This window comes from Eurytemora carolleeae, unplaced genomic scaffold (genome assembly GCF_000591075.1).
Source record: "Eurytemora carolleeae unplaced genomic scaffold, Eaff_2.0 scaffold389, whole genome shotgun sequence".
In the NCBI taxonomy this organism is placed as follows: domain Eukaryota; kingdom Metazoa; phylum Arthropoda; class Copepoda; order Calanoida; family Temoridae; genus Eurytemora; species Eurytemora carolleeae.
Genome location: NW_019396501.1, coordinates 204,812 through 232,805, shown reverse-complemented (window position 1 = coordinate 232,805; position 27,994 = coordinate 204,812). Strand labels below are relative to the sequence as shown.

General features: G+C 30.7%; 1 protein-coding gene across 2 annotated transcripts; it reads left to right on the top strand.

The window, feature by feature from the left end:
- Window positions 1-144: 144 nt before the first annotated feature.
- Window positions 145-27,954, top strand: LOC111704464 (uncharacterized). 2 transcript variants are annotated; one of them, XM_023476703.1, is made up of 8 exons: window positions 145-250; window positions 2,560-2,637; window positions 5,074-5,139; window positions 5,714-5,827; window positions 25,773-25,831; window positions 26,821-26,915; window positions 27,306-27,360; window positions 27,504-27,954. In XM_023476703.1, exons 1-8 carry the CDS (start codon window positions 166-168, stop codon window positions 27,585-27,587), a joined length of 636 nt encoding a protein of 211 aa, XP_023332471.1. In that variant the 5' UTR covers window positions 145-165; the 3' UTR covers window positions 27,588-27,954. The 2 variants fall into 2 exon arrangements, with proteins under 2 accessions (XP_023332471.1, XP_023332470.1); XM_023476702.1 differs by lacking the exons at window positions 145-250; window positions 2,560-2,637; window positions 5,074-5,139; window positions 5,714-5,827 and adding exons at window positions 19,217-19,639; window positions 21,142-21,291.
- The last annotated feature ends 40 nt before the right edge of the window (window positions 27,955-27,994 follow it).

Here is a 27,994-nt window from a genome sequence, read left to right as displayed (position 1 = left end):
CATTCATCAAAAGTATAATAAAAATCAAATCAAAAAGAATATCGTTTATATTTCAATTTATGAATAATAATCCAAAATTTAAAATCGAACTGTAAAGTTTTAAACCCATTTCTTTTTCTTCACAATTGACATTTTTGCAGAAATAGTAGAGATAGTAGAGATAGTATGACAAAACAGGGGTTTGCAGTCACAATCTTGATGTTTGCAGTTCCAGCAGTTTTTGCGTTGGAAGGAATTGATTTTGAGATAGGTTAGTTAATAGTTTTACTATCTTTCTAAAAAGTTTTATTATCTTTTTAGACTAATAAATCATTGACACTTTTGAGCCAACCTTACAATCAGACAGTTTATGACTCTAGACTAATATATCATTGACACATTTGAGCCAACCTTACAATCAGAGAGTTTATGACTCTAGACTAATATATCATTGACACATTTAAGCCAACCTTACAATCAGAGAGTTTATGACTCTAGACTAATATATCAAAGAGAAAATATGTTTCACCAATTTTCATTTTTAGAGCAAGAAATAATTCAACTTTGATTAGGACAGCCTTGGAACTGGCTTTATTGTAAACGTACTACCAAAGTTAAGAGTGAATATCCCCGGTCCTGCCAAGAAGTTTTTAACATTATTTTTGTTTTGTATAACTACAGGGTATCCGACAAAACATGACAGTAGCAGCTTGACGTGAAAGTTGTATTTGCTCTTTAAATTTAGTCGTCAACCTATTTGAATATGTAACAATTAATAACCACGAAATTCTTCAAGTTCTGACACATCCAACATATGGTCTGTCTTTTTTACTGTCAATAAAAACTGAGATGTTAAAAATGTTGTTAAGATTTCAACCTTACTTACTGAAAACTGTTGAAATCTGAACGAAAAAAACGTAGCAAATTATTTAAAAAATGAAAGGCGACCTTCAAGTCGTCTTATTACCGTCATGTTTCGTGAGAAACCCTGTATTTCCGTAGAGCTTTCCAAATTCGTCATAATTACAACCTACATTGCCTTCTCCTTAGTTCTGTTACTGTTTGTCGGAACTCTTGTTTTGTGGACGAATGAGATTGAAACTTTTATCTTGATCTTTTGTTAATCTGCAGATGTATTTAATCTTTATTCGATATGACGCTTGGTAATCGTACCGTGTAGGAATAACTTAAATGAAGAGATTAAGCATTGAGTCTCAAATAAAAGTGCCCGCAGTGGATATCGAGATTAAACGAATGGGACAATGGGTATCTAACACAAAAGTTCCCAGCTCTAATCCTTTATCTTTACAACCTGATGTTGGAAACCTTCGAAATCAAAGTTTAAAATATCAAAGGTTTACATCATCAGGTTGCAAATATATTGGAATTGTCAGATTAGAGTGGGGGTAGTTTCTTTAAATTTTCCTAATATCAAAAGAAAAGCTATATATCTTTATTGTAAGGCGGTAGGCAATAATATCAATATAATGAAGAAGACTTTTTTATTTAAGTTTTTATTGTTCACAAGCTTTTTTCGAAGTACAAGTTCACAAGTGATTAAAGAGAAGCTTTTTTAATTGACAGCTTCTCTCTGTTTCCATTTTTCGTGGATTCATGCTGTTAAAAAGCTTGACAAAAATTAAAATTGAAATCGAAAGTCGTCTTCATTTTATTGATTTAATCACCCACCACCGTATATATTGTAGATAGTGTTTCCATTCGCAAAACTTTTGCGCAATTTTTGCGGAACGAAACGCAAACTTTTTCTTTCTTTGCGCATCAGTTTTGCGCGAAAAAACAACAATTTGCGCAATCATTCGCAAAAGTCATTTCGCGCAAAATTGCCCTATTCCGCTTTTGCGAAACTCAAGTTTTGCGCAATTCCGCAATTTCGTACCAAAATCCGAAACAGATTGTCCAGTAAAAGTCTCGACAATTTTAGTTTCGGACATGCATATTTCCTAAAAGTGGATTCTTCAGGCATTGGTTACTTTCTTGCATTATTTTATATGAGATGAAAAAGATTTCAGAAATTTGATTAAAAAAATTTAAGAACATAATTCATACTTGATTAGGCAAAGCTTTTAAGGGTCACTTGAAATTATTTAATAGGATTAAAATATTGCCAAGTTTCACACTCTCTAATTTCTATTTTATTAATTTTGGTCCCTTAATTTAAACTTTTTGTTACTGGAAGCAACCAATTGAGTGTACTGTAATCGTTATCATACTCGTATGTTAATATTTTTTTATGTATGGAATAAATCTTCAGTTGTTTACTTCTAAGCTTAGAATATCAATTTTTGACTAAAAAGTTACATTTTGCGTAAGACTTTTGGTTTTGCGCAAATTGCGCAAAAAAAATTGCCCAAAACTAAAATTTCGTTTCATGCGCAACTTTCGCAAAAAATATTTCCGGTTTTGCGCAAATTGCGCAAAAAAAATAGCGCAAAACCGCGCAAAACTCATTGCGTTTCATGCGCAAAAATAGCGCAAAAGTTCGCAAAAAAAAAATTTGCGCGAAAATAGCGCAAATTTTGCGCAAAAGATTTAGCCATTTCGTAGAAACCCTAATTGTAGAGGAGGATGAGTTTGAGTTAGAGAGACAATTTTCTGATTTTACTATTTTCTTTAATGGAACCCTAGCAACCATTTTAGGTAACAAGTATATTTTTATTTGATTTTTTTAATAATGATGTTATCATTGAAAATAATCTCATTTCTGCTACAGTTAAGATCAAATATAAAGCGTAACAGGAAGAATGTATAAATTGTCGTATTCTTAACTTCTTAATAATGGAATGCTGCAGATATTTAGTTTTTTAATTAAATGAATATATGGAATGAAGCTCTTTAAAACTGTTCCCGTATATTCATGGCTATTTATTTACTTTTGAAATTACTGAGATTTACGTATAACACTGGGTTACCCACAAAGGATGAGACTTCAGAGACGATTTTATACTGTTTGTTTTCTTACATTCACGATTCCCTGCAACAGTAAACTAGTTTGTTTCCTTGCAAATCATTTAAAAAGCCATGAAGATAGCTAAATATAATGCAGAATACGTAAATTAACCTTAGGATCGTCACAGTTCAAGAATTTTCGGTCGTTTTTACAGTCTCATCCTTTGTGGGTAGTATAAAACTTATTGAAAAAGTGTGAAGACGACATTTTATAAATTCTTTCAATGGCTAAAAGTCTCTGGGGTAAACTGTATAAAAAAATGGGAGTTATAGATGGTTAGAATAGAAACTATTATTAATAAGGCACTTAATCTTTATAAACTAAAATTTTATTATTTTTATCATAAAACTACAAACTATTGATTTTAATACCATTTTTGGTTTAAAGATTTTGTATAATTATCTTTATAAACCCCTACAATCGTTTTCTATTCTTTTTCTGTTTCTATTATATGTTGTTCAAAGAATTGTAACTACTGAGGATCGTCATGATAGAAGTGAAACACTTATATATATATATATATATACACCGTACAGTGAAAGGTACTAATGCAAAGAAAGTTAATTGCTGTCCCGTTTACACTGCGTACATATTGAAACCAGTTCTTAAAAGCATTTAATTTTGATAATTTTGAAAATTCACGTATTAGTTTCCTATGACCAAAATATATAGATTTTTTTCTGTGAAAATGGATTCCATGTCAGGCTGTGAGTGTGACATCCGTCTTGTGTTTACTTTTCCGCCCAAAGACAGTACACTGCAAAAATCTGTACACTGAACCTTGGTATAGTGTATCCTGTACAATGTGGATATAACATATGTATTGGTTGCAAATATTGGTGCGCACTATCATGTTTTTGCACAAATTCGACATACAAAATGCGCCTTATGGGCAACATTTTATTCACTTCCCTGTAAATCTTAAGGAACGTAAACTTTCGACTAAGAAATAAAGCATTTTTATTTATAGTAGGTTTCTTCATGCAAACTGTGTTAATGATTTTAACGAAAAATCAAGTAATTAAACTTAAAGCGCAGATCAAAAACTTTTAACTACTATCCTTATTTTCTCATGAGAAATATAGTTTATTATTCACCGTCTCTTTTAAATCATCTAGATACTATTTTACAAAGACGGTAGAATAGTAGAAAATAGGGCATTAGGAATATGTCCGAATATATGACCATTTGTTTAACCAAGTACATTGCAATCTGTTTTAAGATGTTAAGTTTATCTAAAAAGATAATAAAGTTAAGCATTTCTAACGGTAAATTACGCAAAAAACCGCAAGTTTTGGTGATGGAAATACGTAAAAATTCCTAAAATCTTTTAAATTATAGAAAAGACGACATTCTGCGGCTTCTTATTGAAGCCAATTGAGGCGTCTGGTTTTGCGGTATAAATCCCAATACCTACTCTTTATATCACAAAGCTCTTTGGTATTTTATATCCTAATCACACGAGACCAGGAAGTCTATAAATGTCGTCTTTAAAACCGGAAGTCCAATTCACTAGATATGTTCTTAACACCTACTTTGAAAAATGAAAAAGGGGAAACCATTGGCTGCTGGGTAGGTGGAAATGGATTTGGGTTAGACGTAGTTATTTGGGGAGTCGATTTAATTCCATATAAACGCGCGGTAGAAAGTTTACATAAAAAATTAATAGTTTTGAATTTCAATTGTTCAATATTATGAATCAGTTGAAACAACTTCACTTAGCATAGGATGGCCAGTAAATTTACAAAATCTTTAAAAAAATAACAGTAAAAAGCAGAAAACTGTTTTGAGAATTGAGATTGATGTTGTTTTCTTTTTCGCCAACATCGTATTCTTTTTGATTGATTTTTAGTGGTTTGAAATATAAAAATTTAAAAATTAATGTTGTAATAGGGCATTGGATCATTTAAAACTATGGCAAGTATAAATAAACACCATTTACCACCCATTTTTCAGGATTTTTAAACAATTTTAAAACAATGGGGACAAGTGTAATAATAGTGTTTGGTTAGAAAATTATATATATCAAAAATAGTTCAGGGTTTGAAGAATATTATATATATATTAATCTCAGAATATATATATTCAGATATTTTAATGCAGTTCTAAAATACAATATTATTTAGCTACATTGATTGCTGCTAGTTTACTTGGGCTCTTGGCTTATCTCATCTGGAGGGAACACAATACAGGTACAAGCTACAATGTACATAATTATAGAAAATGTACATACGTGAACATACCTAACATAATGTATCATTCGCTTCTACGTCAAAGTGTAAACTGTAATGTGGAGTGGTAACCATAAAAACCAGTTGAATGAAATGGGGTTTTAAATGTGCTCTGAACATGTTTAAACATATATCATTTATAATTTTTAAGATCCTGTATTTTTTCCGGATCCATTTCCGGATTAATTACCGGATCCAATTTGATCTGAGAACCAGAAAACAGTGGGATTCTCGTCGTTTCACAGTTACAACAATTGCAAATAACATTTTTAAGTAAAAGTGAGAAGAAAAATTACATTTTCTCATAGTTTTCTGTTTATCACTGTACGGCTATGCACATAACCAACAAAGTTCTTAAAACACAAATAAAAAGGCAATTACGTATCCTGTATGCCTTTTTATAAATATTGTCTTCCCAGATAAATGGATTTGTTTTTAAGTTTCGTTAATTTTTTTATATATAATAGCGTATATATCAATACAAAGCAATAATTTATACACTTAGACGTACAAATAATCTTTTTCTTCCCTCTAGGATACGGAGGGTACGGAGGCGGGTACAGCGGGTACGGTCACAGCAGTGGGTACAGCAAGAACGGGTACAGTGATTTCTATGACGAGTACACAAGACGATCTGGAAAGGTTGATGGTAAGTACATGCATGCAGTACATTTACTTTTCAAGAAGAAAACGGTTCAGATATTATTATAGTTTTATAAAATGCAAATGAATAAAAGACAATTGAAGGCATATATATATATATATATATATATACACCGTACAGTGAAAGGTACTAATGCAAAGAAAGTTAATTGCTGTCCCGTTTACACTGCGTACATATTGAAACCAGTTCTTAAAAGCATTTAATTTTGATAATTTTGAAAATTCACGTATTAGTTTCCTATGACCAAAATATATAGATTTTTTTCTGTGAAAATGGATTCCATGTCAGGCTGTGAGTGTGACATCCGTCTTGTGTTTACTTTTCCGCCCAAAGACAGTACACTGCAAAAATCTGTACACTGAACCTTGGTATAGTGTATCCTGTACAATGTGGATATAACATATGTATTGGTTGCAAATATTGGTGCGCACTATCATGTTTTTGCACAAATTCGACATACAAAATGCGCCTTATGGGCAACATTTTATTCACTTCCCTGTAAATCTTAAGGAACGTAAACTTTCGACTAAGAAATAAAGCATTTTTATTTATAGTAGGTTTCTTCATGCAAACTGTGTTAATGATTTTAACGAAAAATCAAGTAATTAAACTTAAAGCGCAGATCAAAAACTTTTAACTACTATCCTTATTTTCTCATGAGAAATATAGTTTATTATTCACCGTCTCTTTTAAATCATCTAGATACTATTTTACAAAGACGGTAGAATAGTAGAAAATAGGGCATTAGGAATATGTCCGAATATATGACCATTTGTTTAACCAAGTACATTGCAATCTGTTTTAAGATGTTAAGTTTATCTAAAAAGATAATAAAGTTAAGCATTTCTAACGGTAAATTACGCAAAAAACCGCAAGTTTTGGTGATGGAAATACGTAAAAATTCCTAAAATCTTTTAAATTATAGAAAAGACGACATTCTGCGGCTTCTTATTGAAGCCAATTGAGGCGTCTGGTTTTGCGGTATAAATCCCAATACCTACTCTTTATATCACAAAGCTCTTTGGTATTTTATATCCTAATCACACGAGACCAGGAAGTCTATAAATGTCGTCTTTAAAACCGGAAGTCCAATTCACTAGATATGTTCTTAACACCTACTTTGAAAAATGAAAAAGGGGAAACCATTGGCTGCTGGGTAGGTGGAAATGGATTTGGGTTAGACGTAGTTATTTGGGGAGTCGATTTAATTCCATATAAACGCGCGGTAGAAAGTTTACATAAAAAATTAATAGTTTTGAATTTCAATTGTTCAATATTATGAATCAGTTGAAACAACTTCACTTAGCATAGGATGGCCAGTAAATTTACAAAATCTTTAAAAAAATAACAGTAAAAAGCAGAAAACTGTTTTGAGAATTGAGATTGATGTTGTTTTCTTTTTCGCCAACATCGTATTCTTTTTGATTGATTTTTAGTGGTTTGAAATATAAAAATTTAAAAATTAATGTTGTAATAGGGCATTGGATCATTTAAAACTATGGCAAGTATAAATAAACACCATTTACCACCCATTTTTCAGGATTTTTAAACAATTTTAAAACAATGGGGACAAGTGTAATAATAGTGTTTGGTTAGAAAATTATATATATCAAAAATAGTTCAGGGTTTGAAGAATATAGGAAAAAATTACCACTTCCCCTCCCCTTCCCCTTCCCCGCCCCGAATTTACATGATTTAATTGAGCATAATTAAACACCGGTTGACGTGAAGTCATCTTTATCTTTATAATAATGTGAAAATATTCACGCTTCACTAATTCCCAAGTTCAAGCTGAGGGCGTCTTGCGTAATGCGTAACACGGCTAAATATATTTATAATATACTTAGGTTAGTGTACTGCGTTATTAAACAAACCACGTTTAATTATTCCGGCTTTGGACACTCTTATTTACATATAAAGAAAAGGACTATCAGAAATTACGGATATGACTTTGTGACCACGTAGCTTCTCTAGTTTTGTATTTCCGCCCTGGTATATAGATGAAGATAATGTTTATTTGGTTGTACATTAGAAATTCAAAACAACTTTATTCTGTAAACAGCTGATCAAAAAACGTATTCTGTAAACAGCTGATCAAAAAACGTATTAATGATAATAAGCATGCAAGACAGTAATTTGTTTACATATTTTAAAGAATATTTTCTTATTAACATTTATAAAAATGTACTTTTTCCTGTATACAAATTTTACAAATTATTGATCTACTATGTGCTTTTCTATTTTGTGTTTATAAACATTTAAAAAAATGTATGTGGCCTTATTAAAATGCAACAGTAAATACTGTATAAAATGATTATATTCATAGTTCATGAACGAAAAAAAACACATATTATTTTATAATTAAAACGAAGCCTTTTATATGCTTGCATAAATTAAATATCTTAAAGAGAAATGAAATGTAGATTTCTGGTTAGAACGAATAGTTTTCAATGTAATATAACCTATACGTTCTCTACCTAACTCAAGTTACCTTTTTTACATCGTTGTTGGAAGTGGCGGAGCGGAGCCGGGNTGGGGCAATTTTGGCATTTATAAACAGGAAAACAAATATATCAAACGATTCACAAAAATCTTTGAGTTTCTATCATTAACAGATGAGTGTAGACTGAAATTAAACTAAAATCTGAAATATCTTAAGGCAATGTTGAAACCTATCTTACATATATATTTTGTTAAATAAGAATATCTACATTTACTTCACCCATTGTTAGAGACTAGGGAGTCAAACATTGAAATGTTATTCGTTCAGAAGCCATATTAGGCAGCTAAAGTGATTCTAATTCTATATTTTCTCTTGTGTCAAGTCATACATAATTTTTCTGTAAATATCTATTATTTCAAAATTTAATCCCACACTTTAAAGAATACGTGTTTTTAACGTGAGAAACTGTAAATGGATGGATATAAAACAAAGATTTTTCATGTTTTGCACGAAGAAATACAGCCATGTTTCTCTCCAAGTGCATTTTAATTACAATGTTTAAAATTTGATAATTTTCAAAAAAAACTCCGTTTATTTTGATGTTTATTTTATTTTACGGCTATATTTTGATGTTTATTCTAAATTCTATATTAAGGACGAGAAAATAAAAAAAATAAAGGACGAATTCAAAGTTTTATATCGATGAGGACATATTCATGGCTTTTTTTGTACGGAGGACAGATTCATAGTTTCAAAAATGGAGGACAAGTTCATACAAGGTGTCCCACGAAACATGACAGTAGCAAGAATACTTTAGTGTCGTCTTAGATTTTTATAAAATTTGCTGTATTTGTTTGTCAACCTAATTTTAAAAGTAAAATTTTAGTTAATAATCACTCAATAGTCAATGCCCCTAGTCCTGGCATTTCAAAAATGTGGTCTGCCTTTTAAATGCTTTCATGTTACCCGAGATATGAAGAGTTTAGTTCAGATTTCGATATTTTTGGTTTTCTTAAATAAAATTGAAATCTGGACGAAATTTTAATATCTCAGGTAATATTAAAAGCACAAAAAAGTAAGACTAATCTTAATTGCCAAAAATTCTAAATGTACAGTATACACATTTGGCAATGAACATAATTTGTACACTGTTCACTAATTATCATTTTCTTTAATTGTATTTCAGTGCAATGTGACTGTTCACATAATATATCATCAAATTAATCATTTATTATGATTTCAAGTTATGCAGCTCAAGGGTATATAGCAAATCTGTTTTTACGCCCTTATGTTACAAAGACCTTCAGATGTTTTTAAGAAATTATAATCATTATAAGTGATGTGTTTTAAATGAAATAGTGTAAAATGACAACACTGTATGTTAAACGATTGCTGAATTTTATACCACTAGCTTGGAAACCCGGCGTTGCCCAGGTAACTTATAGTTATTCCTGTCGTTTATCCGCGCTTGGTCTTGAATTACTATATAACTATTTTTCACTCAACTTAGAATCTAAAGTTCAGAACATTCCCGTGGTTCTCTTGAGTTTCTTAATCAAAATTTGAGGCAAATCGGTCCAAGAGTTCCTGAGTTAAGGTCGGACATGAAAACAAACAAACAGAGAATATAACTTTATTTTATAGATAATGCGATTAAATTCTAAAATTCTAATTCCCCCCTCCCTTCGTAGGTTCAGGGTGAGAATATCCATGATATGTTGATTATAATTATTCTTCTTATCATAATATGATCATGATATGATTATGATGTTTATAGTTTATACGAACAAACGGGTTAAAATTGAGCAATTTATTAACTAATATTTCACTTTAAAGAGTATCCCAAAAGTACTGATAAGCTATAAAAAATATCAAAGATAAGGAAACGATTTCCTTTCTGCCAATGGAAATGATGCAAATCTAAATATGTTTGTACACCTTTTATGCACAGTTTTCACTTTAATGGCTAAAAACTGCGTTTTCTAATCCCTAACATTAGACACCTGATGGTAAACTTCGATATCTCAAACTTAGATTATTTGATATAACAGAATTCAAAGATTGAAATATCAAAGATTTACATCATTGTTGGGTTAAAAAGATAAAGAAAAAAGAACAAAAGAAAATCAGAGTTCTTTTCTTTAGCATCTCCATGACTTTTTATACCTTTATAAAAAATATTAAACATTTTTCAAAAATTCGGTTCTGAAGATTCTCTCTTTTTTGGGGTCACCCTGTTGTTACCCCCCCCCCCTCTCCCCATCTGATCCTTGTCAATCATCTTTCTACAGTGTATGGTTGAACTGACCTTTATAATTATGTTTAACCCTGCGGTGAAACAGTAGTGACGTGAAGGTAAATGATTGATATGGAAAGATTAACATATGGCCCCAATACGATTAACCTCACAAACACTGGGAAGTCGGAAGGATTTCTGCAAAAATTTTAATTTAAAAAATAGAATAGAAAAATTCGCTTATAATTTTCTCATCGCAAATCAGTTTTTGATGTAAAATAATTAAAATATTTGGGCAAAATTGTCTGCTGTTATTTCATCTGTTTTTCTTCTATTTCCTGATATTTCCTCTGTTTTATGGTTACTCAAAAGTTTAACAGATTAAGAAAATATATTGAACGTATATCTATTACTTATCTATCTATCCATATATTTGTGTGTAATGTTTATGTATGTATTAAACCACATCGCCTGCTATAAACCAACTAGTAACCGTATCTGGCCACTAACCATCTAACCATCCATGATAAGGCAAGGTGAAGGGGACCGGAGACATAAACGAAAGTATTATGAAAAGAAAGTGATCTTGTTATCAAGAAATCTTCCAAATGAACGATGTCGTGCTATGCGGCGTTAAAGTTACTTCTAAAGCATCTGATAACCGCTCAAAGATTTCACGAAATATCCTTTCTACGCTTTATTCCAGGCGACTAAACATCTTACTATGCATGGTGCCTTGAACCGAGGCCTGGTTTTATCATCAAGGTTCATCAGAAATAGAATATTATTTTCTCATGGCGTCATGGGAGCTAAACAAGAACTCTTATAACATATTCCAAAATGAAAAATGTCTTGACATTTATACTGAGGATTTTAAGGTCCGACTGTGAAATAATAGCTACTGCCGAATAAAATTAATTATTCTTTATGGTCATTAAAGTTTCTGTAAAACGAGAATTTCTTTATCTTTTGTAATTCAAATATTACATAAAAACCGTTGCAAATTATTGGTTTATTTGAAGACAATTTGAGACCGTTAACTTAGCGTCACTTTAAAGTTGGCCCGGTCTCAAAAATTGTCTTATAATTTGCATAGGTACATAATCTGTAAAAAATATTGCAAACTACGTTAAAGAAACACATCAAAGGGACTCTAAAACTGGAAATGCCCAATTTACCCTTAAAGGGACTGTGAAGGAAAAATGAAAGGGGTGTAGGCTATAACCTGAGAATCTCAAGAGTTGAACTAAACCTGTAAGACATCTTTCTGATGTTCTTGTATCGAGAAATTGACAAAAAAATCTGTCAATTATACCAAAACGTATACATGGAAGATGTACGTCCGTATCACGTGACCAGAACTCCCTCCAATGACAGTGCAGTATACTGGTCACATGATACAGACGGAGACTCGTGACATTAATACTGCACTGCCATTGGTTGGAGTTCTGATGACATGATACGTGTAAATAATATTATCAATTATATGTCTGAAAAATGAAAAATTATTAAATTCAAATAATAACAGGAGCAAACCTGAGTTTCTTAGGCTTCTCTTGGATATCGTCGTTTTCGAATTGGTTGCGTATTTGTTGATAATAATTTGTTTAATACTACAAATCTTATACAAAATTTTACATATACACGTCTTGGTATAATTTTGACACACTTTTATATCAATTTTTCGATACAGGAACATCAGATAGAACTCTAATGGGTCTCAATCAACTCCTGGGATTCTCAGGTTTCAGCCTATACCCCCTTCATTTTTCCTTTACAGTCCCTTTAAAATCGTTGTCTAATCAAGATTTAATGTTATATAACTTTTTATTTTTATGCAGGGTTTTTTTTCTTCAAATGTAATTTGCGCATTTCTTGCCTTTAAGAAACAATGAAAAAATTGAAAATCGGACGTTTTCATCTTTTCATGGATTGTCACTTTAAATTACGGTTACATTACCTGAGCAATTTACACATTACATATATAAAGTTGATAGTTACTTTTGAAAACATTTATTCCTGTTTCGAGGATTTTTGCTAATGAAGACGACATTTTCATATTTTCCAGGAATGTTTTAAAATCCAGCGCCAGCGAAATATTATTCTAAAAAAATCAAAAATATTATGAAATATTAACTTTATGAATGTGGCGAAAAATAATCTATGACTCTTGGTTGTAATATCTGAATGATTTGTTTGGAATTTAATTGATTTTTTTACGATCCAAGTGGAATATTGAAACTTTCTGAATTTGTATGGACGCTACTTTCTTCGGCAGGAGTCGTGATTAACAATTTTCTCCTGATAGACGCAACCGATAGAAGTAAGATTAGTAGCGATCAAAAACGCTTATTTTTCGCCATAAGCTTATACCCCCTTTCATTTTTTGCTATCATTCCCTTTAAAAATATCAAGATTATGCACGCGTAAATGTTTATATAGAACCTAAACACTTTACACATTACTAGTATGATGACAGATTTAACTGCCTCAATTTAAGTTTCTATTATTGCCCTAATTACCGTGAAATTGTCCTATAAATTACCTAGGTATCCTTCCTACCACCTAATTGTATTTACCCTGAGTAAAGAAATATAAATGAACTTGAAACCAAGCAAGGAATATAAATCAGGAACTATCTACATCAAGCAAGGAATATAAATCACAGGAACTATCTACATCAAGCAAGGAATATAAATCAGGAACTATCTACACCAAGCAAGGAATATAAATCATCTATTAACAGCCACGGTAAATTAGAGTTCCTGGTTTAAAGTCAGTAAGAGTTAATTTTATAACCCATTTTTACCTAATCCATTTACATGCCTATTTTTCTTATTTACTATTTTATAACTTTTTAACTAACTAAAGCGCCCGGCGTTGCGCGTGGAATTTAGAAACACTTGAAAAAAGAAAAAACATTTCGAAAAAATAATAAATTTAAAAAAAAATGTCGATTTTTTTTTAACCTATGTTACCCTTGGGGTATTCAATAGTTCCCTCAAAAAAAGTTGGCCAATTTGGTCTAGCCTTATATATATATATATTATATCGATATGTCTTTATATTATGAAGATCTCTCACACAAAAAAGGATAAAGATAAGGTACTTTTTGAGATGATACACAGTATTTACACAAAAGGAAAAAAAGCTTATACAGGAAGATAATTGTTTTAGTTAAAGAAAAGAGCTGAAAACTTTAGAATTGTGAATATTGAGCTCAATGCTTGATTTCCTCTTTTTATTATTTTTAGGATTAATTTAATCTTACATTAATATCCAGGAAAGTATCTAAAATGCAACCAATCAGAATGTCGATTGTAGAATCCGAACAGCCGAGATATTTTGAAATTTTTCGCGCGATGAAATAGATCAATTGCATTAGTGTGAATCCAGCAGGGATATCCAAAAGAAATGATTAAGAAGAAAATAAAAGTGTTAACAATTGATTCAGAAATTTAGCAATCGGGATTAAGAGTATCCAATACAAAAGTTTTCAGCTCTGAAAAAATTAAAATTATTTAAAAATAAACAAGGTTTTCATTGTTTTGTTCTTGTTCTATGAAACAAAAAAATATTACAATTGTTTTTACTTTTATTCAATTTACAACTATATTTACATTTTTAACAATTAGGGTTAGAATTGATTGATAATATTAATTTGAAGTGCGCAAGTCACAAGAACTCCCTCCAATGAGAGTGCAGTATACTGGACATGTGATACAGACAGAGACACATGACCACTATACTGCAATAACGTTGGTGGGAGTTCTGGTAACGTAATACGGACTTTAAAAAATCAAGATCAAGAGCTAAAGTAATTAGCTTTCAGCTTATACCCCCTGTCATTTTTAATTTGAATTTTAAAAGCGCCATTAAACATGAAGCAAAGCATTAGCGTAGTGAACAAATAAACATTTCACTTAGATATAAAGGATTTTTTTAGCTGCACTTGTAAAACTATTTGCTTTATAACAACAACACATTCCATTCCATTCCACAGTCCTTTGAATTCCATTTTATGTCAATAATTAAGTTTCATTTTTTTGTCAATTATTCCGAATTCACTAAAAAAGGAGACAAACAAACTGAACGTTGTCATTGGATTATATAGTTTCTTAATTTATTTATATCTCCAGGCGAACAAAGAAGACAAGATTATAAGATGAATGGTTCATTGTTTCATGATTAATATGTTATCAAGTATGTTTTCTAGGTTAAGTTTGTGTAAATACGTATACATACAAACCACAATAATATCCATCTTACCAAAGTAAACTACAGACTAATAAATCATATGAAAGTTGTTAAATTTTATGACAGTTTTTAGCCTTGAATAAAAGTAAAAACCTGGACTGTTTACTCAGTAGCAAGACATAGTTGAATCGCAAAGACTAAGTTGAATTATTCATTAAATCGGCTTTACTGATCGGGAAGAATACTAAATAATCGAAAACCACTTGATCAAAATTCAAGAGTTTATCAAAAAATGGGAATAGGAAATTAAACAAGAAGCGAAAAGAAAAACTAGAGAAAGTAGGAAAAATAGTGAGAAGAATGGAGAAATGGAAAGAAAGAGAGGAAGAAAGACAAAGCTAAAACTAAGATGAAAATAACATCACATTTGGTTTTAATACATGTTAAACTAGCTTGTAACCTTAATTGCTGGCGTACTCTTGTTCGATCAACTCCTGAAATTTGATCAAGTGGTTTTTGATATTGATGGTATTCTTGCCCTGGTCGCGTATATAATTATATTATAGCATTGTTTTCTCAAATTTTGTCAGGTTTATCACAAATAAAAGTTAGAGACACATATTTATAGCAATAAAAAAATTGAGTGTTTGCCACAAACTTTGATTTTCTAATCCTTATATCTGTGCAAACTAATGTCGTAGACTTTAGATATTTCAAACTATAAATTCTGTTAGATCAAATAATATAAGATCAAAGGTTTACGCTGTCAGGTAGCACAGATATAAGGATTAGAACATTTTGATAAATTTGCACATTGTACAGCTATCAAATGTTTATGTATATATTTTACAATCTACAATAAATTTTCTAAACCTCGTAATAATTACATAATCTGTTCACTTACACTAGATACATCATACAAGCAAGAAAATTAACTACTGTGGGTCTCATTAAACATGATAAATGAAAAGGAGAAAATTAAAGATGGCCGTTTTAAAACCAAGTTTGTTCTATTTAAATTTCTAAACATCTATGGCGTCGCTAAATCTGTTAAATTATGATAATGGCGTCAACCTAAACAGTTTTTAATCAATAAATAAAATACCACGTAAACAGCTTTGATTTATTTACTATGCGATTACTAATATGATATTTTTACAAGTACACAACATATAAATAAATAGAGTATTTACCAAAACTATTTTCTTGAATATTTTTTAAAACTTATTTCAATAACGACTAAAGAAACAAGTTAAAATTATATAAAGCTAAAGGTTGTATTTTTAACTAAATGAGTTTGAACGTGCTACTGAACTATTACGTCACAAACTTGCTTATATGTTTGATAAAACTTTCGTACTTTTTACTTAAATAATTTTAGCTTTCAATTGATACGTTAACTGTTAACTATTTTTCTTGTATAATACAAAAATAAAAAAATGCAAGGTTGCGTGCAGATTTCTCTGGTTCTTTGATAAATTTATAATACTTTTAAAACGTCAAATGTCGTCTGGCTATAAATAAAAGTGTGAATTCATGCAGGGGCGTCCTATGATATTTTCCAGTGAGGGGGGGGATTTGTATCCCCCAGTCAAATAATTCCCTCCCCCCTGAGATTTTGGTCAATTTTATGTCAAAACCATGAGCAGGGGGGGGGGGGGCTGGAAAATGTTTTAGTAATATTTGTTTTTGTTTTTGAATATTCATTTTGAGTGAAGAAGTGGCGCCGCACTTCAGGGAAAAATCTTTAAAGATCTAATTTCAAAAATCTAAATTAAAGATCTAGAACGTCCCTGATCTCTCTTCTTGCACTCCTAATTTTTCCAGAGAGGGGACGTGTCACTCCTCCCCCCCCCCTAGCCGCCTCTGAATTTTTGTGAAAACAAAATGAAATTAATGGTTAGATTATTTGCCATTAAAGCTATTGCGTGGTTTTTATTTTCAAACCACTAAAATTCTTCTTTTACTAAAATTCACTAAAAAATCAGTCCAAAGAGGAGAAAAGTTACTTTATCAGAAGCAGATTAAAGATTTGTAGAATATTAGTTTTTTTGCTTTTTATTCTGTAATACATTTTTTTGAGAATGACAATTATTTATTAGTCAAATTGGGAAGAAATTAGCCAGCGTTTGACTCAGCCAGAGGTAAAAACAGGAAGGGGGAAGGGGGCGCTCTAAATGTTCGAGGTTAAAAATGAAACGAGAAAAAAAAATTATTAAATTTTTGAATGACACCTCAATTCAGATACATTTTCACAATAATAAGCATATTCAGCCAAACAACCATTCCCAACTTAAAGCCTTCACTTCAACTTATCTATATTTACTATACTAGAAATTCAAGGCGCTTCGCGCCCTTCTTTCTAGCCTTAGAGGGCGCTTCGCGCCCATCTTCTAAATTAGTTGTAAACATGTTCTCTTTGTGTACATCGTAAAACTAAACAAAAATAATTCGCGGATTTTCACCAAAAATTTCGCGGATTTTCAAAATTTTAAAAAATTTAATGACGATCGAATTTTGATGGAGACAAATATTTGAAATTTTGATGATTCATAAACCTTCCCTGGGCTCCCTAGATGTCCCACAAAAAATTTGGGCCCGATCGGTTCAGCCGTTTTGACGTTTATTGGATACAAACAAACAAACAGACAAACAAACAGACAGACAAACAAGCCAAATTTATATATAGATTTTGTAAAACTTGGTGAAACACATTAGATCCACTATTACTAGTATTACCAAATAAAGTCCGTGCTATAGTTTAAGTTGGTTGAGTGAAATCCCGTCAAATTTAATTAATTGTTTACATGGGTGAACAAACAAACATACGTTTATATATTAGCAAACATCCTTCAGACTTTAACGCTTTTTATACACCATACACAATAAATTACTTTTTCTTTCATAAGTAGATTATTTCTTAGATATTTGCATTCTTAAAGAATTTCATTTAAAAAAGTATTTTATTGTTTTAAAAAACAGAATCTTTAATTTAACAAAAGAGTTTTTTTTTACATTTTTACAAAGCCTCAAAATGAGCTTGAAAACTTGACTTAAACTCAAATTTTCAAATCCTATATTTTCGCGACCTGATTGATTTAAATCCTTAAAATTTCAAACTATGAATAACAATTTGATCTAGTAGAATCTATCGTAAGGTATGCAACTAAAAATTAAAAAAGGTGCAAGGATTATAAATGTTTTTTTTGGAACTGTAGAACCGACCAAGAAGAATATATAAAACTCGTTTAACGTTGAAATATACGTATCTATGCGAAAAAGAATACAATTGATTTGTTTTTTTTTTACCAAAAGGGGTAAATTAATATTGCAATTTATGGGATATTAATTAAGGAACACATTAGTATCTTTATTAATGACAGAGAAATGGCTAACCATATATGTGGTGAGGGAAAGAGGGGGGGGGGAGAGGGATGATTTGATGTAACCTAATCCTCCCTCTAGTATTTGTAAAATTTTGTTTTTTAAAAATCTTAGAAGAAATAAAGTTAAATGTGACTGAAGCTTAAATTTAATTTTCTCATATTTTTACATTTTTTTCTTTAAAAAAAGAGTAAAACTGAATATATATATATATTCAAAAAAAATGCAATCCCAACTGCATCTGACAAATTTGAACATAATTGATTAACCATATTGTTCAATGTGAAGGTTGATAAATATGAGAATTACTCAGTGTATTTCAAGACATTTCACTGTGACCGCGCATTCAGACTCACGCGTCGCAAAGATAGTATTCATGTGCGTCAGAAGTTATCTGCGTCACGGAGAAACGCATTTAGACATCAGTCGGAGAATAGTCAGTGATATATAGACAGCTAGACAACTAAACAACAAGGCAGATTGACAACAAACAATTATTCAACGAGGCACATTTACAATTAGACAACAAAACTGGTCAGATTGGCTCCTGGCAACTAAGCAGATAGACAACTAGACACATAGACAACTAGACACATAGACAACTAGAGACATAGAAAACTAGACACATAGACAACTAGATACTTAGACAACAAGGCACAGAGACAACTAGACACTTATACAACTAGACACATAGGCAACTAGACACATAGACAACTAGATACTTAGACAACAAGGCACAGAGACAACTAGACACTTATACAACTAGACACATAGGCAACTAGACACATAGACAACTAGAGATATAGAAAACTATACACATAGACAACTAGACACTTAGACAACAAGGCAGGCACAGAGACAACTAGACACATAGACAGTTAAACACATAAACCACTAAACACACACAAAAACAGCTAGATAAATAAAAAACTAAAAATATACTAGACTAGACACATAAAATACTAGACTAGACACATAAAATATAAACATATACATCAAATAGACAAGTAGAGAACTATAAATGAATTTAAAAGATTAGACTATTAGAATTAGAAACTAAACATCTAAAAGAGGGAACTAAAAAAGTTTCAAGACAATAAAAAGTAAAAATTGTGTAAACGGTGGGAAAAATAGATAGTTAGACAGATGGACAATAAAACTACTGACTGCTAGACTAATTGATATCCAAACAACTAGTCAACTTCAAAACTGGACTTACAAGCAATGACTTCAAAAGAACTAGGCTATTAACCATAAAAATTACACAAAGCACATAAAAAATAAATTTGTTACCAAAAAGTACTCACCTAGGTTTCAAACATTGCTTTTAATATGAAAATGGCTGAATTACAGGAAAAAATGTTGTGTTTGATAAGTCTAGTTTATTTGACCGGCCTAGTAGCTGGTGGTAGTATAGATACTATAGATTTTGACGGAGATCTCTACGAGGGTGACGATAGATCAATATTTTCCTCTGGTGGAACCTACTACATTGCTCTTAATACTACATACGTTATCTACGCTGCCATTATTGCTGGTAAAACAGAGATTTTTCTCAGAAAGAGGCACATTTTGAAACTTCTAAAATACTAATGCTGATGTTTTTAAACTAAAAAAGTCAATTAAATCTTTTAAATTGAGTGTTAAAATTGGGACTTTTTCTTGACTGAGATAATACCCTAATTGATTATTGAATTATTGAATTGATTATTCTCAATTATGGTTTCTTAACCCTATACCTGCTGGGAGGGGGGGGGATAACTCAAAAAGTCTGAGGCTGTTGAAAATTCTGACTTTTCCTAAATACCCATTGCCCTCCCTTTAGGTCCAAAACCGGGTTTTTTTTTATTAACTCAGACACACTGACTGAATGACTACTTTTTTGTAACAAAGTCTTTCCTTAGTCAGACTTTGATAATTTTTAGCTTTTTGGAACGCCTAAACAAAAGGAAACGGATTGCGCAAGTTTTGAAATACAACTCGTCAAAAGAAATTTGCACATTTTTAGTTTTTCTAATTACACATCAGGTTATTAAAAATTTTGCAAGCTTTTCTTCATATTTGAAATAGCATGGTCAAGGGCTTATCAAAAATGTATATTTTATCATTTTTTTGACAGTTTTCTTTGCAAACATTTTTACTTTAGTAATTGCATTTTGCAACAAAAAAATTCATTTTTTGCAAATTTGCTAATTTTTTGGCAGATTCTAAAATTAGAGCTTAAGAGCTTTCCAATGATGTATCAAACATGAGATTCATAGGGGGAAATATGATCCTGGGGTGGGGTCAAATTGCCCCCCCCCCCTCCCAGCGTATCCTGGTTTTCAATTACTCCAGCAGGGATAGGGTTAACAAAATGAGTTGCGGATTTCTGCTTTAAAAAAATAATCAGAATTAATCTAGGAAAACTATGCTTGACATTATCGATCAGATAAAAGTTTGAAGGGACTGTGGAGAGGTCACTTCAAATACCAATAACAGTCCCTTTAATGAGGTTCCTAAAGGCCGAAACTTCTTATGACACGTTTGCTTTCTGTCTGAAGATTGATATTTTTATTCTTAATAGTTTCACAAACCATATTCTTAATAGTTTCACAAACCATATTCTTAATAGTTTCACAAACCATGTTTGAAAATATTTTTCAAATTTCTCAAGCTTTGATCCTATAATTATACAGATTTACAAATTGTCCTCTTTCTCCTTGTCAAACTGAATATTTATTGCATTATTCTTTTTTAATACTTCATCAAAACTTAATCTTCAAAAAACTTGATTTGTTTACATTACTCATAGTGACGTCACAATATTGTAAATATCCAAAAGGAATTGTGTTTTTGCCACAAACTCTGATTTCCTGATTCCCAATGTCGAAGAACATATTTCAAACTATGAATGCTGTTTGATCAAATAATTCAGTTTTGAAATATGAAAGATTTGCATCAGATTTTAGTCTTTGGCAATATTTTTTCTCTCTATCTAAATAAAAGATTAGATAATATTGTCTCACACCCTGATTATAAAATTTTCCTGTCCCCCAGGAGTGATTTTAATCGGTGGTGCTCTGATTTCTAAACTGCTTGACTCCCAAGCAGCACCAGCTGCTGGCTACGGGAACGGATACCAGCAACGAGGAGATTATGGTCAGGAACAGTTCCAGGGAGCTAGACTCAAGAGACAAGTTGATGATAGTAAGTTCATCTGATATAGTTGGAGGAAGGAGTAGGGATACTAACTAACTAACTAAATAACTACCTAACTAACTAGATAACTAACTAACTAACAAACTGACTAATTAACTAACTAACCAACAAACTAACTAATTAACTAACTGACTAACTTTCTAACTAACTAACTAGATAACTAACTATCTAACTAACTAACTAGATAACTAACTAACTATTTAACTAACTAACTGACTAACTTTCGAACTACCTAACTAGATAACTAACTAACTATTTAACTAACAAGATAACTAACTAACTAACAAACTAACTAATTAACTAACTAACCAACAAACTAACTAATTAACTAACTGACTAACTTTCTAACTAACTAACTAGATAACTAACTATCTAACTAACTAACTAGATAACTAACTAACTATTTAACTAACTAACAGACTAACTTTCTAACTACCTAACTAGTTAACTAACTAACTAACAACATACTGACAGTTTCCTTATCTAGCGAAATATCTAACTAACTAACAAACTATCTAACTAACTAACTAACTAACTAATTAACTAACTAACTAACTATATAACTAACAAACTAAATATCTAACTAACTAAAAATCTAACTAACTAACTTTGTAACTAACTGACTAAATAGCTATATAAATGTTTTAAGGTTTAAGGCGACTCTTTTTTTGATTACAAGACAGATTTTAGGATCATTTTCAAATTTGTTTTTGAAAATATGCCAAATTATAAAAAATGTTTTTCAGGCACCACGCCATGTTTGAATTTTATTTCTTGCTTGCAAATTCACTGAGACTCACTTTAATTGTTTCTAATTTGTCAGCTGCCGTTTAACCTTGTCCAACATATCATTTAAGAAGATCGAGAAGAAAAAGTTGAAATCTAGCCCAGGCTCATTTATCTTTACATAACAACAGATGTGTGAACCAATTATATCCAGTAGAGAAGGGGGGAGGATGGAGATGGGGGGGAGGGGTAAAATCGTAAAATAGTTTTTAAGAAAGTTCTTTATGGGCATAATTTGTTTAATTACATCATATTAAAGAAGTATACGCCACCCAGTGGGTTTTTTCTTTTTCAATAAAGAAATCCATATTTATTTCTATATATTTCATATTATATGTTTTCTAAACTAATGGATTTTGCAAACCACCATTAGTTAAGTTTAAAAGTTTGAAAGTATGACGCATTCTATAATCAAATAATAATAGTAATAATAATAATAATTTATTGAAAATATTTACAAAAAATAAACTGTAATATGAAGTTGTATTTTCTGTTTGTTTGGATGTGCGATCACAACCATTAGAGACCAGTGTAATGTTCCTTTGTCATTTCTAAATTTACAACCAAATGGTAAATTTACAACCTAATGGTAAATTTACAACCTAATGGTAAATTTACAACCTAATGGTAAATTGTCATATATACATAAATTGTAATTTGTATATAATTCATTGGAAATGTAGACGTTTATGGATAAAAATATACAAGTAAATAAAGGATTTGTAAATTGTAAATTGTAAATTGTAAATTGTAAATTGTAAATTGTAAATTGTAAATTGTAAATTGTAAATTGTAAATGTCTAAGCGTAAAATGGCAATAATTTATTATTGACTAGACTAAATTCTAAATTGTAAATTGTAAGTTGAAAGTTGAACATTAAACACATATACACTGGTCTCATATCGTGCCTGGTATCATAACTCAGGAATCCCGACCTATTTGTCTCAAATTTTTGATTAGAGAACCCTTTGCAATGCTGGGTTCTCAAGCTAGTTTTTCATTAAAGAAAGATTCTACATTTTATGAGCTCTCAAAATTTTTTACCTTTACTACATAAAACAAATAATTGATCTTTTAAAACAAATCTTGACACAATTCTAAATATTTCATGAATTGATGATGCATAAGTTAAACAACATTCTGAAAGTCCTTTCCCCTGTTTTTCTGACAATAAGGTTTAGTGTACAGTTTTCCTGTTTTCTGACACTCACTGTGTAGTGTACAGTTGTCCTGTTTTCTGACACTCACTGTGTAGTGTACAGTTGTCCTGTTTTCTGACACTCACTGTGTAGTGTACAGTTGTCCTGTTTTCTGACAATCACTGTGTAGTGTACAGTTGTCCTGTTTTCTGACACTAACTGTGTTATGTGTAGTGTACAGTTGTCCTGTTTTCTGACACTAACTGTGTAGTGTACAGTTGTACTGTTTTCTGACACTCACTGTGTAGTGTACAGTTGTCCTGTTTTTTGACACTCACTGTGTAGTGTACAGTTGTCCTGTTTTCTGACACTAACTATGTAGTGTACAGTTGTCCTGTTTTTTGACACTAAATGTGTAGTTTACAGTTTTCCTGTTTTCTGACACTCACTGTGTAGTGTACAGTTGTCCTGTTTTCTGACACTAACTGTGTAGTGTACAATTTTCATGTTTTCTGACACTAACTGTGTAGTGTACAGTTGTCCTGTTTTCTGCCACTAACCGTGTAGTGTACAGTTGTCCTGTTTTCTGACACTAACTGTGTAGTGTACAGTTGTCCTGTTTTCTGACACTCACTGTGTAGTGTACAGTTGTCCTGTTTTCTGACACTCACTGTGTTGTGTACAGTTGTCCTGTTTTCCCAGAAAAAGTTGCAAATAAATGATATAATAAAGTGACAAATGCGAAATCATTGTGTGCGCAATAAACTATTAAGTTTCACAAAGTACGGAAAAACAACGATTGATAAATTCTTTTTAAACCACAGTTAAAACCTAAATTAGTTCAACGGTGATTTTAAATTTTTTTCTAATTTGAATAATGAAAGTAGTTAATTCGTCAGATGTTACTCCTTACCTGCAATTATTTATATATCTAAAGTTCCAAAGTGATCACATCTGAATTTACATATATATATTTTAATTCAAAATAATGATTGGGTCTGACCCATGAAACATTTTGTCTTGGAAAATATATATTTAAACATCTAAAATGTATATCTAAACTTTAAAAAAGTTGAAAATACTATATATATAAATATATATACATATACAATATATATGTATATACATATAATTAAATTAGATGAAAGGAGAAAGCCAAATGTATGCGACATTACCGGCAGGGTTTTGTGACTTCGCAGCACCTATGATTTTAGTCTTACGAGAAATTTATTTTAGCTTGACACATGGGTAAAGAAAAGTGAGCTTCGGTAACACAAGTTGGGGTATTGAGAAATATATGATAATATAATATAGATTGCATATGCCTGAGGTTTTAACCTTCATTTATTATGATTGTAACCAAACAATAATAATACACATAAACCATAGAATTAGACCCGAATTTTACTTGCTCTTGACACATTATTAACAAGTTTCTTTACAATTTTATATTAATTATACACTTTTTCCACAAAGCATTCATTCAACCATCTGCGCGCGTCAGAGTGTGAAAAAATTGGTTGCTCTTTGTATATCAATTCTTATAATAAAGGAGTGGGGGAGGGGGTCCTGAGCAGAATTTTTAATCATTTAGCAAAACTATTGTTGTGAAACAAAATATTTTTGAAAATTAAAACAATTAGTTTTTTGTCTTGCAAATATGTGTACTATCAATGCTATAAACTTATTTAATAATATTTGCAAAAAGTTTCACGAATGATAGTCCAGACATACGTGGTCAAATCATATCTTAGTCTACAATTTATGTTTTTAATAACATTAAATACTATGCTGTATCCACGGTTTTAATCTAAAACCTCAAATTTCCCAGGATATCCTGGAAAAAATTGTTTATTAAATTTAGATAGATTTATGTTTTACTTTAGTATTTGTCATCGAAAAATTGATCGATGTCAATAAATCAAAGTTTTAAATGGAGCATTTCCCTCATCAGGTGGAATCATATTTTAATTTTGTAAACAATATTAAATGTCATAAACGATTGACAACAGTAACCGTCAAACTTCAACCCATGGGAATCCTTTATTAATTAAAAAATTTCGTTATTCTCCCAAAAAGATAAATTCCTAAGTAAACCCCTCAAAGGATCTGGTTGATTACTACACTCATATTCTAAAAAGTAAAATGTATAAGTTTGATGTATGAAAGGTTTACACCATCAGGTTATAAAGATGCATGGTAACGTGAAATAGAGTTTCAGGGGACTAATTACTTTCTTTCATTCTTTTAATCAAATGAAATAAAAAGTTATCTAAAATTATATAAAAAAAAAATTATAAAAATTGTTCTTTTTGTTAAAATCGAAATTGTTTCAGCCGTATATAGTTTGATAAAAAATAGATGAACACTAACAATATGAATGAACATATATTGCAAAATGCATATGCAATCAGCTGCTGCCAACTGCAAAACAAAAAATTATTATAAATATATAATATTTTTATTCTAAAATATATTTGTGTTTAGAAAATTAAGCTCATAAAGTTTCATGTTGATCCTAAAAGCTGATAAATATAATTTAGATTTCACAAACCAACTATATCTGTTAGCTGAAGCATTCAACAAGTATGAAGTAACTGAGGTAATTTATAATTTCTTAAAGGGACTGTACAGGAAAAACGAAAGGGGGTATAGGCTGAAACCTAAGCATTGATCGAGACCCATGTGAGTTCTATTTGATGTTCCTGTCTCGAGAAATTGAGAATAAAAACTGTCTCAAATTTATACAAAAATCTGTATATAACAAATTTGGCATACAACTAATAAGTTTAGAAGGATCATATTCAGCAAATACACAACCAATCTGAAAACGACGATACCCCAGAGGAGCCTAAGAAACTTAGGTGTGCTCCTATTATTATTTGAATTCAATAATTTTTCATTTGTAAAAGATATAATTGATAATATTATTTATACGTCCGTATCAAGTGACCATTACTCCCACCAATGGCAGTGCAGCTTGCTGGTCACCTTATACATACGAAGTCACGTGATAATGATACTGCACTGCCATTGGTGGGAGTTCTGGTCACTTGATACGGACGTTTTCATTATATTACCAATAATATCTATTAAAAATAACAATAAAAAATAATAATGGAGGGCTCCTCTCCTATGGGCTATCGTTGTTTTTAGATTTGTTGTGTATTTGCTGAATATGATGTGTTTTTAAACCTTTTATTTTTATACAAAATATTATAGATATGAATTTTCGTATAAATTTGACAGGAACATCAGATAGAACTCTCATGGGTCTCGTTTAACTCCTAAAATGTTTAGGTTTCAGCCTATACCCCTTTTCATTTTTCCTTTACAGTCCATTTAAGAATAATCCAAGAAAAATAACAAATTTCACCGAAATTCCAGATCGTGCTTTATTCAAACTTTTTTCTGTGAAACAATTTTTTTATTTTCCATTTTTTTCATTTTTTTTTCACTCTGAAAAATGACCATTGAGGCAATTTTCTAGTTGTAAGTGCTAAATAAATCTGTTCTTCTTCTCTTTCTATTCGTTTAAGGTTAAAGATTTACTTTTGATACCAGGGATAATCTTATTTTTATTTTATTTAGACTGAGTGCCAATTGTATGTTGCCTGTGAATCAAGCCAGGTTCCAAACCAAACCGGAAACTTGAGACTGAACAAGATCGTCTTCCAGATAATGAGGTAATCAATCAATCAAACGATCAATCAATCAATCAATCAATCAAACATCTGATTATTTTTAATTATCTCACAATCTGATATTATTGGGAAAATGTCAGATGTTTAACCTTTCTGAAATCTTCAAAAAGAAATTTGAAATCAATTCAATCAATGAATTTTTGAACCAGCCCACCACAAGGGGCTTACGAACAACCAATGAAAGAATTATATTTGGATCAGCCATTGAGAGTGCTGAAATGTCCAAACGAAGTAGTAGTTGAACTAGATATCATATAAAAATATCTAGAAGTCTTTGATCTGAAAGTTTTTTTTTATCATGAATACACTTTTTATAGGATTAAGACAATTCTACAATTAGAAACAAATTTAATAAGATATTTTCTTTTTTAGCAACATCAACACAGAAGAAAATGAGGCAATGTACAAGGATGATCCTCATATGTCGGTTAGTATGTACAATGAACAATTAGGATAATTTTTCACAAATCTAACTATTTTATGCAATGTAGAAAAATACGATTTGATTTTAAAAACATTATGATTTATGTTATAATTATCATTATTACATTTAATCAATATATTGCTCAGGATCTGATGAAAGCTTTTAAACTGGGATTCCTTGGCTCAGACTGTTCCAGGTTCAGATCAAAGTGTTCAAATCCTATCGTTTAATCTTTCTAATGTCTCTTAACTTAATAGATCGATTCTAATCTTTTTAGTGTACTCCAAATTTATTAGATCAATCCTTATCTTTCTAATGTAATCGAAACTTATCAGATCAATTCTAATCTTTTTAAGGTAACTTATCAGATATTAAATCTAATCTTTCTAATGTACTCTAAACTTATCGGATTAATTCTAATCTTTCTAATGTAATCGAAATTTATCAGATCAATTCTAATCTTTTTAAGGTAACTTATCAGATATTAAATCTAATCTTTCTTATGTACTCTAAACTTATCGGATTAATTCTAATCTTTCTAATGTAATCGAAACTTTACAGATAAATTCTTGTCTTTCTAATGTACTCTAAACTTTACAGATCAATTCAGATTTAATCGAATCTATTCTTATCAATT